We start from the raw sequence: 12,311 nt of genomic DNA on the forward strand, positions 1-12,311 counted from the left end.
AATGTGTTATTATTCTTTAAATTATATTATACAAGAAAAATATTTAATTATTTTTAAAATGATCTTTATTGTGAAATACTATAGGAGGAAAAAAGTCTTTAAAAAAGATCTTAAAAGTCAAGTGTCAAGTCTTGCTCACTCTCTCACCTGTTTTATCTGAGTTACAGAGCAGTGTCTCTTTCTCCCCTCTCAGTCCAGGGCTCGGCCCGTGCTTCATCCATGTTGCTATGGTGAACTGATCCGTCAAGTTCTGTGGTGCCACCCAGTCAGGAATCTTTGCCGCCTGTCGTCCATCAAATCGGAATATGAGCTCACTGTCGCGCCCGCCATCTGTCAGCAGTGACATCGTCCAATTAAAAGCGGCACTGGGGGCGGGGAGAAGGTCAGTGCTGCCTGAAGAAGCTCCTAGAGTGACACCACGGTAACAGGACAACACATAAGAATCGTTAGCAACCTTAGTTTAGATGTGAATATACTCTAATGCTTTAGATGTAACTACAAATGCAAGCAATGATGAAGGTAACTGCATGTATATTTCACTGTTAGAAGCTCTGGACCTAAAAAAAGGAAGGAGAGTTAGTTTATGTCATCTGTACAGATTTGTAATCATATTTTCAAATCAATGAAACTTAGAACTTGTGTGTTTGAGGCAAAGCAGCAAAAGTACACAGCTCTTGGGTTCTTTATTTTTATTTTTTTTATTTTTTTATGTTCACAAACCAACCTATAAATAACTAGGCTTTAATAATTAGATAACAGTGGTTAGGGATGTCATGATACCAACATCTATATATAACACCACAATGAGTGCCATCATGCCACTGTAGAAAACATAATAATAGAAAATCGATCATGAAAAAGTGTGAAAATGAATTTTGGAAGCAAATAGAAACAGACACAAATAATTCCTTTTAATTAATAAGTACGCACAAAAACGCACAGGTATTTTATTGAAGCACATTAAACAAATAATAAAACACAGCTTAGACAGAAGTGAGGAGCATGAACAAAACGCCATATCTATCTATCTATCTATCTATCTATCCTTATAAATTAAATATTTATTTATTTATTTATTTTTCTTTCTTAAGTTTAGTTAGTTAGTTAGTTAGTTAGTTAGTTAGTTAGTGCTTGTATCCTGTGCCACCCTAACACTGGCCAAGTGAATGTTTCCAGAAACCTTTAAAATATTTACTGCGGTACTGTGATGACAGTAGAATCCGTAACGCTTTATTTGAAGGGTATCTACACTGTGCCTTCATTCCTAAGATATTCATAAGCCTTGCTTAAATAATGTTGGGGGATTTATGTGAGGCTTATGTCAAATTTTTAAGGTGGTATTTTGAAGTGTGTTTGGCATTATCTTGTCTTTACATGAAATAGGGATGAGAGAAGAAGCCCCAGTAATCACTATGAGTAAACTGTTTTTGTTTTTGAGTAGACTCTAATTTGCTTTTACTAACAGCACATTCATAAAACTTTGAGACATCTTCTGTTACACACCCTTTACATTTCTAACCGTTTAACTGACATATGGGCTTGGGATAAGTGAATCTGTAGAGAGTGTCTACATAATACCGTTATAAATGCAAAATTGATTACCATTTTAGGTTGATGATTTCAAACAAATATTCATGTGTCAGGTTTAAAATAATGTGCTCATTCTAATAAGTTATTGTTTCTATAGTAACTGCTTAATCACAGGAACATGTAGAGCAGATGTTCCACGTAGTCTAAGCCTACTAATAAACAGATAAACAAAAGGTGTTGTTATTTAATAAAAATGTATAATTGTTGATATGAAGCTTTCTATAAGAAGATGTTTATTTAGTATTTATGGAAGGAGTCTCCAATGTCAGCGCTTTGTAAGAGTAAGTAAATTTCCGCCACAGGAAGGAAGGAGTTTGCACTTTGTGGTTTCTTTTTAAAATGACAAGCTGTGTTTTTTGCCTTATTAAGTTCAAGAGATAGGAAATAAGAGAGACTGGTCAGGGAGTGGCTGTTTATAGCTGCCATAATGTAGGTGATGTTGTTTCACAACATTAAATGTAATTATAAAAGGTTAAAAATATTGTGTGTCATCCTTGAATAAATACAAATTGTGTAATTGTAATCAAATTGCTGTGGTATGAGCAGAATAAAACACTTCAGGGACGTGCTCTTATAGAAAAATAATCAACACTGGGGTGGTATCAGTAACTCCGGGCCATGTCAGGTTGCCTCACACCACCCTGCTGAGGATTATTTTCCTATACTAGCATTCCTATACTAGTAAAATAACTAATTAAATGATCAAAGTTGATTGTCGTAATTAATGAAAGCTGACGGTCAAATTTCATACAAAGCAAAAGTGCTATACTACTTAAAAACGTAAATATTGATATAAAGCCTTGCATACATCCTCCAGAATTACTTTATAAATTACTTATGCATTGCTCGCAAATGTGTTATAAGGCCCAATGTACGTATACTTCAAATAAAGTAGGCTGCATTCCCTAAAGGTGTGTTTGAGGCATATACTCCACATCATGACGCCAGGTCTCAGAGGAGAACACTGCCACACCAGCAGCACCACATGCCCAGAATCAGCAACATGGACACCTAATAACAACACTGCCACGTGCACCCGAGGCACAAACACGCGAGGCTGGAGGGCAATCATCACTCTCACTCGCCCCATCTGGCAGCTCGTTTGGGGCGAAATGAAAAGCTGCAGAAAGCAAAGCCATCGACAAAGCCGAGCTTATGAGCTGCTGCTGTCTCTTTCACTTTCCCCTGCAGATGCACCAGCGGAAACCCGCCCTACAGCCCCATGTAGCCGAAAAGACCACTGTACACACACCACAGCACAGATTTTACAGCCTTCATTTCAACCACACTGCGCTGCACAACCACATTCGACATTTCTCTTAACCCGCGTCTGTAAATAAACGCACCCCCCAGGGATTAAATCGACTTCTGAGTCTCAAGTGCAAGCCTTCACGCTAGTATGTTTACCCAAATGCATCATGACATAGACACAACGTCTGAAAGCAAACACACATACAGTCGTCAAATCCTGCCACAAGGACAAACACTCACTGAGGATATGCTGTCACAGGGGCATTTTCTGACATCCATGCAAAAATGTGTGTGTTCCTGTGCACAAGCTGACAGTTTTGAGCCGAAGCCTTGAGACTTGCTAGATTTGAATTCCACTGCTCTGGATAATGCATGGACACATCAAAATACATTTCACACAGAGTTATCATTTCTTTGAACCTACAGCCTATGTGAGTTAATGACTGTGGTCCATCAACACAGTGTCATTGAAATCAGTGGCAGGAAGAATGTCTTTCTGAACACAGTCTCAGGTGCAAAATGGGAAGCAAACACTCCATACCTATATACAATCACAGTTGATGGTTTCAGCTAACACCACTTATTTTCATTTTCCTAAAAGATAGCACAGTTGTTTTAACATGCATCACTTTGTTGAAATTTCGAATCAGAATAAAGGTTAATTTTCTATACCAGTAATTCAAATCACAGATTTATATTAACGCAATTTTAATTTTAATTAGTTTTAATATGTTATTTTTTCTAACTCATTCATAGGTACTTGTATGGCTCCACAGATGCTCCACATAATCTGAGGCTAATAATAAACACACACACACAAACACATACACAGATAAATATATATATATATATATATATACAGTCAGGTCCATAAATATTGGGACAGTGACACAGTTTTGGTAATTTTGCCTCTGTACACCACCACAGTGGATTTGAAATGAAGCAGTCAAGATGTGACTGAAGCGTAGACTTTCAGCTTTAATTCAAGGGGTTTAACAAAAATATTGCATTAACCGTTTAGGAATTACAGCCATTTTTTACAGAGTTTCTCCATTTTCACAGGCTCAAAAGTAATGGGACAACTGACTGATAAGCAGTTTCATGGCCAGCTGTGGCCTGTTTCCTCCTTATATCATGATAAATTAAGGACATAAAAGGTCTGGAGCTGATTCCAAGTGTTGAATTTGCATTTGGTAGCTGTTCATGGGAACTCTCAATATGCCGTCCAAAGAGGTGTTGATGCAAGTGAAGGAGGCCATCATTAGGCTGAAAAACCAAAACAGACCTATCAGAGAGATAGCAGAAACTTTAGGAGGGCCAAATCAACAATTTGGTACATTCTTAAAAAGAAGGAATGCACTGGCGAGCTCAGCAACACCAAAAGGCCTGGGAGACCACAGAAAACAACTAAAGTGGATGATTGCAGAATTCTTTTCTTATTGAAGAACAACCCCTTCACAACATCTAGGCAAGTCAGGAACACTCTGGAGGAGGTAGGCCTATCATTGTCAAAGTCTACAATCAAGAGCCACCTTCATGAATGTAAATACAGGCGGTTTACCTCAAGATGCAAACCGCTGGTAACACTCAAGAACACAAAGGCCAGATTAGACTTTGCTAAAAAGCCTCTAAAAAAAAGCCTGACCAGTTCTGATGCAAGATTAACTTGTACCAGAATGATGGGAAGAGAAAAGTATGGAGAAGGAAAGGAACGGCTCATGATCCAAAGCATACCACATCATCCGTCAAACATGTGGAGGCAGTGTTATGGCATGGGCATGTTTGGCTGCCAATGGAACTGGGTCACTGGGGTTTATTGATAATGTGACTTTTGATAGAAGTAGCAGGATGAATTCTGAAGTGTACAGAGCTATACTTTCTGCTCAGATTCAGTCAAATGCTGCAAAACTGATAGTACAGCGCTTCACAGTACAGATGGATAAAAACATACTGTGAAAGCAGCCCAAGAACTTGGAAATTAAATGTTCTTAAATGGCCGAGTCAGTCACCTGACCTCAACCCAACTGAGCTGCTTTTCACTTACTGAAGACAAATCTGAAGGCAGAAAGACCCACAAACAAGCAGCAACTGAAGATGGCTGCAGTAAAGACCTGGCAAATCATCTCAAGGGAGGAAACTCAGCATTTGGTGATGTCCATGGGGTCCAGACTTCAGGTAGTCATTGACTGCAAAGGATTTACCTCCAAGTAATAAAAATAATCCTAATATTTATGATTATATTAGTTTGTCCCATTACTTTTGAGCCTGTGAAAATGGAGGAACTCTGTAAAAAAATGGCTGTAATTCCTAAACGGTTAATGCAATATTTTTGTTAAACCCCTTGAATTAAAGCTGAAAGTCTACGCTTCAGTCACATCTTGACTGCTTCATTTCAAATCCACTGTGGCGGTGTACAGAGGCAAAATTACCAAAACTGTGTCACTGTCCCAATATTTATGGACCTGACTGTATATATATATGTACACAGTGTCAGCGCTTTGTAACAGTCAGTATGTTTTCAGGACAGAGGAGTTTGTGCTTCCCAGTTTCTCTGTAACATAATATGTCCTTTTTGTCTTATTAACTTCAAGTGAGAGAAATTATTGAGACTGTTGAGAGAATGACTGTTTATAGCTGCTATAATGTAAGCGACAACAGGAACTAACATGTCTTATGGATGTTCAATAACTACATGCAACTATAAAAGAATAAAAAAACATATGTTGTTCATCAATAAATTAAAATGGTAATTGTTGGCAAATCACTGTGGTATAAGAGGAGTAAAACATGTAAGGATGTGCTGTTATTGGAAACTAATCAACTTCGGGGCGGTATCAGTTACACTGCTTGGCGTTGGGCCGCATCACAACACCGTGTTTTTAGATATTTTCCTATAAGAGAAAGAATTTAGTAGAAAAAATTAAATAGATAATAATGTTTTGGAAGTTAATTCAACTTAGTTTGGTATTTGCACAGTGCTTTAAAGGAGTGAGTTATAATACAGATGCATCTAAAAATATGAGCGCACTTCTGTCGTGTACTCAAAAATAAACTAATCCCTCTCTCTCTCTCTCTCTCTCTCGGCTCTTCATTCCTCTCTTCCAATTTGGTGCGATTTTTGCTGGCATCCTTGGCTCGTAACACTTCTTTTCATCCTGCGTGGTGACACTTTCCACTGCAAGGCACAAACACACACATGTCTTTAGTACATGATACTATGTGAGATATCACACTGACAGCCATAAGCTCTCCGTGGACTCAGACTGAGCTTCTTGCCAACAGCTGTGAAACTAAATGTGCTTCCTTGCACCAGAATTGTGTACACTTTTAGAAAAGAGGGTGAAGGCTCGTTCTTGCATGGCGGCTGAGGAACACAAGGAAGACGACAGGGAACCGAGGTTCTAATTAACCACAGTCATTAGCACCTGCTAGTGCTGACTTTTCCAGGTTTAGAAATATTGGCTGTCAAATTGTTGGTACAACCAACACACATACTGTCACATTTTATATACTGGGTAATTCCAGTGATATGGGTGTGACATTTGAAGTCATATTGGCATGCAAAGCGTCTCATCGTCTGCACAAGTTTAGCATCAGGGAGACTGTGTGCACATCTAGTCATGTGACCTTTGAGAGACAGCACAGACTACAATTTGAAAGTAAGATATTCTTGAACATATCAAAACTGCATTTGTGAAATATCTACTGCAGCAGTGTATCAGTAGAAAAAAAGCACTGTTAGAGTGAAATATTTGTATTTTATTAAGTGATGTACCATAATAGGCCATGTTTTGGATAAAGACATCAATGAGGCTCTCTGACATTCTCCAAGAAGCCTGGAAAACTTACCAGCCAATTTCCTTAGAAAACTACACAGCAGTGTATCTAAGATAATTTATGCAGTTTAAATCATAAAAGCCATTTATGATTTAATTTAATGTTTTTAATTTGCTGTTTTACAGTTTAACGCTTACTGCGTATGACATTAACATTTCATTTACTAACCCTCCTTACTGGAACTGCATTCATTTTTTTCTTCTTCACAACTGCAGCTCCTATGACATTTATAAAGTTGGCAATACTAAAAAAGTCCTGTTTATTGAGTCAAATATCTTAGTTGGATACAAAGAAATTAATGTACAATTCAAGCTTATGATGAAATATGTCCTGGGTTGCCAGATCTGAGTGGCAGAATGTACAAGCAGTATTAAAACACATAGTTTGCTTGAGGAGTCCATTCATCAATATCTTAAAATGGTCTACCCAAGCCAGCAGTTCTAAATTAACCCAATTATAGTGCAAAACTGCACAACTGGCTAAACTAGCTATGTTAAATGCTGTAAATGTAAATGTTAATTTACACCTGCTTTTCAGAGGCAGACCAAGTCATGAGCAAATCCGGGCACCACTAATCGTCCAAACTTTAGTACATTGAACAGAACATGTAATCACTTCCCAAGCACTTCCTTTTTCTCCCATTTTTTTGTGCAGACCTTTCACTTTTTGCATGATCCTCCCTCACGTGCATATGTATGAGGTAGGGAGGTGCCGCATGCAAGACACACAGTGCATTTAGGCTTGTAAAGCCAGTTTCATGAATAACAGGTTTTTTGGACAGTATGCTTGACCTGATCTCCTGGGCTTTTCTCACACAAGAGTCTAGAGTTTATACAGAATAGTGTGATAAAAAAACAAAAAAATGTCATCCAGTGAGCAGCAGTTCTGTGGGTTTAAATGCCTTGTTGATGAGAGAGGTCAAGAGAGAATGACCAGACTGGTTTGAGCTGCGAGGAAGCGTATGGTAACTCAACCACTCTTTACAACCGCGGTGAGCAGAAAAGCATCTCAGAAAGCACAACACACAGACCCTTGTGTTGGATGGGCTACAACAGCAGGACACAGATTAGGTTCCACTAATGTCAACCATGAACAGGAATCTGAGGCTACAGTGGGCTACAGACTCACCCACACTCACAGAAACTGCCTGGTCTTTTTCCAATCTCAAATGTGTTCATTCTGTTTGTGAATTCAGAATGTACTGTTCGGATGTAGGATGACAAATGGACACATTTTAAAGAAGGTGATGCATTATCGGTCTACTAAACAGAGTTTTTTTTGGTCCAGCCCACTTCACATTATACTAAGTGTAATGTGGCCCATTACCTAAAATGAGTCCGAGATCCCTGATTTTAAAATTGTAAAGATCACATAGCAGTGTGATGAATTTTTGTGGAAAAAAAAATAATCCTCTACAACCCATTTCCAACTTCCAAGCAGCCTTACTGATGACATTAAGTAGAGAATATCCGGCTCTGTGGCTGGGTAAACATGCTGCTCTGAGTAGGAGCTTCCGCCACATGTAATGAATAAATGATACCACTTCCTTAAAGATTTAGTTAGAGCAGTTAAATATAGACCAAAGTGGCCAATTTAAAAGTGATTCGCCCCCTTTCTTACATAGACCTCTTATATTGCCTTTATAAAAAAGTCCACAACCAATCAGAGTCGAGAATTCAACAACGCTATGGTATAATTAGTTTTATATTGCTTTCTGTAGCATTTAGGAATTCAAAGGAAGGAATTGAAGCATTCAGATGAAGCTGCAGAAATATCAGGGATTGGAAGAGCTAAAGAAAATGTCAAGGTAAAAACCAAACTTGTCCCATTGGTCAAATCTCCTAAGGAGTAAGAGTCGGTGTTCCAGTTCATCCCAAAGGCGTTGAGTGGGGTTGAGGTCAGGGGCTGTGCAGGCCACTCAGTATATTCCAGACCAACTTTAGCAAACTATGTCTTCATGGAGCTGGCTTTGTGCACAGGGGCATTGTCTTGTTTGGGCCACTTAGTTCTAGTGAAGAGATTTTTTAATGATACAATGTATAAAGATATCCAATACAGTTGTGTACAATCGCATCAGTGGCCAACAATCAGCAACCAGGTTGTGGAGTTTTGCTTTAATGAGACAGTTTAGCCAAATTCACACCATTGTAAGACTAACCCATAAGCGTATATGATGTGTAAAACTTACAAAACAGTTTACAGGTTGTTTTTTTAGGAAAATGCAAAACATTTTGATGCATTTAGCAAGTCTTTTCATTTGGTCCAAAGCTTTTGTGTGCTTCCAACTTTGGGAAGGTCCACATATGAGTGTGATGGTCAAGTGTCCTCAAACTTTTGGTCATATAGAGTATCTATCACTATTGTTCTAATGGAGATTTAATGGTTTTAATTTAAAATTTTGAAATAAAATTGTGAAAAAAACCTAGTAAAAAAAATTGATCGTAAGAAGATTTCATAACATGCATTGTACTGTGCCCTTCTCCACTTCTGAGGATTACTCTAATGCCTGGAGAATGCAGAGCTGCGTCCCAATCTGCATCCTACACACTAACTGGCAATTACAGTGGTGTACTAGCATACTATCTAGTAGGGTAGAATGGGTTAAGGAAACATCAAACATGCACCATTATCCATAAGTATGTTAACATGATAGCTATAACAGAGAAAAAACAAAAAGACACAGTTCTCTAGATCAAATACACACACTAAAGGTGAGCAAAGGTTTCTACCGCCTTACTATTCCCAGCAATAACAATGTGTAGATAAAATAAAGCAAGCAGAAGACATAACTGACTCACCTTTGTGAGATTTTAAAAGCACAAAATACAGAAAAAAAAACCCACACCAAAACCTGTTAGGAACTAGCTGGCATATGTGAGCATGCTCACTAAAACAGATCAGAGGATAAATAGACACAGATGTTAACATTATACTCTCCAAGAGCAAGCAACAGCCCAGAAACAATATATTATGGAATATTTTAGTTCCCTGACTCAATAGTCATGTTGTTATTATTACTTTTTTCATTTTTAACAAAATAAACATAATTGCATTCATGGGATTTACATGCCAAATAGCTTTGTATTGGGAGTTCAATATCAGAGTAACAAGTTCCACTCAGCGCAAAGTTGTACAGAAATACACACTTTTCATCTGTCATACCGTGGAAGATTTCAACTTCAGAGATCAAAGTGAACCCTATGTCGTTTCAAGATTCTTTATAAAGAGAAAATCATGTATGATAGCTAACATTAACCATTGAAGGATGTCTAGAGTTAATAAAGCAGTAAATATGAGTTCATCTAATTTAATTAAGGTATTTTGCATAAATTGGGCTGTTTCATGTGTAGACTGCTAGCTTTGATTTGATTTTTTAAAAATAGACCACTGCTTACAAGTAAGGAAAAAGGACGAGGATGAAAGGTGATCTTGACTTGTAAGTTGTCACCTGTAACCTGTACACTTGAACACTCCGGATGGGAATGAAACCCAAACTCCCTGGCTTAGGACTGCCTTAAGCAGTGGATTTTAAGAATGAGTTAAAACACTACCTTATACCATCTTTAGAATGGTAAGATACAAGGTAAGACATCACTCACAAGGATAACCCATGTTATATATTTATTATTTTTTTCTTGCTTAGAATACACTCAGTAAATGTCCTGCTTTGAACTCTTGCTGCTCGTCAAAAACACATCAGCTATTTTCTGTTTCATTTTCCAAACCAGTGAGCGAGTGACCTCTATCTTGGAAAGCATTTAACGGTTCAAAATGCTTTTGTCAAATCGCATCAGTGGCCAACAATCAGCAACTGGGTTGTGGAGTTTTGCTTTAACTGGACAATTTAGCTGAATACACACCAGTGTTACACTAGCCCTTAAACCTTTACAACATTTAAAACTTAACATTTTTGTTGTATTTTTTTTGTTGTTGGAAAATACTATAGGACTGTAAAATTTGTAATAGATTATGAAAAGATTATTATTTTTTTTTTTTTCATTTTTCTGCAACAATTTTGGCACCGTAAGCAACTAGTTAGTTAGTTAGTTAGGCTATTATTGTCATTGTAACATGCCACATGTACAATGAAATTTAAAGTGTCGATCAGTTTAAGGTGCTAGAAACCATATATGAAACTAGAAATCATATACTAATTGTCTATGGATTATGCTTTGTATTTGAGTAACAGTATTGTTACTGGAAGATGATGTTAACAAAGCAAACATGGAAGTCTTATTGTTTGGTGCAAAGCTTTTGCAACTCAGCTTTGTATTCCGTTTTCATCATGCTCCTTCTACAACTCACTTGGTTTGTCCTCCACTGGGGAATTTGACTGCAGCCACAAATGCCATTTTTCTTGATCTAGTTTTCTCAAGACTCCTGTATTTACGGTTTTTGCCCTCTCAAATTTGATCAGCTATTCCAATGTTCCATTCAGATATGAATTGTTCTGGACAAAAAATTCAGACATGTCTGATACACTGTGACTCACTGTGACTGCCCTGAAGAAAAAGTCTTTCTGCCATGAACACGTCTCAATTTTCTGTGCCAATCATCAACTCTGACCGCTTCAAAAAATCTGCAGACTAGTGCTGTCCAGGACAGACAGTGCAATTGTGAACTGTGTTATTCACTGGGGTAAAAGTCACGTGAAATCCAGGCTAGTTTCCTTTCACCATCATGAATATTAAGGCAAACCAACTCACTGAACTCACCACAGAGTTTCTGCAGAGATTTCTCTGAGTAGGTCTCTCGATCGCAGCCTTTCCCAATATGACCAGTCTGTAGCTCAACAGTGGTCCTGACCGAAGACACCGTGCCCTCACACGTCTCCAGGTGCATCTTGGGAAATAGTGGTTTACTACCCATACCTGGCTCATAGTCCACACGTTTACTCCAGCCTAGTGTGAAGGAAAGAGAGAGAGAGAATGATAGATATTGCAGTATATTGAATAGCCAAGATTCTGGTGTGTCAAATAAAAGTGATGTCATAAGCCAATTTGTGCTTAATTATCACTCAGTAGTAGGCATGTATGGCTAATCAGTTATACTATATATAGAGATATTTATATATAGTGACTGTCCTTATGGCTGTGTTCCATTTAAGAGAAAATTGCCTGTGTATGCAGCTTTTTGGCCAGAATTCTTTTTTGTTTTGTATTAAGAAAACAGACAGGGAAAGACTGTGACCTTAGTATTATAACATTCTATCTGTTTTACGGGACATCAAAGTTTTGACATTCAAACTAGCATACTAGCATACTAAAGTTTACATTTACAGCTCAACAAGACCTACGCTTATAGATCTGTAAATGTAAATTTCAGTGTTAGAGACTTACTTCAAATTTACATCATGTAAATTTTGAGACATTTTGAAAATGGATTTTCAAACATTGGCCTAACACAGATATAACATTATAATTCTGTAAAATCATATACTCTTAATCTCTTACAATCTCTTACATAACTCATAAATCATATAATTCAGTAGAGAAAGAAATTTTAAGCATAAAGCAAGATGTAAAACACAAGATGTTTCAATTTTTAAAAACTGATAAGATGCTTTACCTATATTTTCAAATACATTAGAAGATACATTACATGTTTCTACGCCACTACACAAACACATCTTA

General features: G+C 37.5%; 1 protein-coding gene across 2 annotated transcripts in view; it reads right to left on the reverse strand.

Annotated features, from left to right (window-relative positions):
* The window catches only part of clstn2b (calsyntenin 2b), a 210,467-nt gene that overhangs the window by 58,808 nt on the left and 139,348 nt on the right, over positions 1–12,311 (reverse strand). For both annotated transcript variants that reach the window (XM_034310713.2, XM_034310712.2), the window contains exons 6-7: positions 11,394–11,579; positions 148–405 (exon numbers count right to left, since the gene is read on the reverse strand). In XM_034310713.2, coding sequence (XP_034166604.2) covers positions 148–405; positions 11,394–11,579 — 444 coding nt within the window. The remainder of the gene's footprint in view (positions 1–147; positions 406–11,393; positions 11,580–12,311) is intronic.

This window comes from Pangasianodon hypophthalmus, chromosome 14 (assembly GCF_027358585.1).
Source record: "Pangasianodon hypophthalmus isolate fPanHyp1 chromosome 14, fPanHyp1.pri, whole genome shotgun sequence".
In the NCBI taxonomy this organism is placed as follows: Eukaryota; Metazoa; Chordata; class Actinopteri; order Siluriformes; family Pangasiidae; genus Pangasianodon; species Pangasianodon hypophthalmus.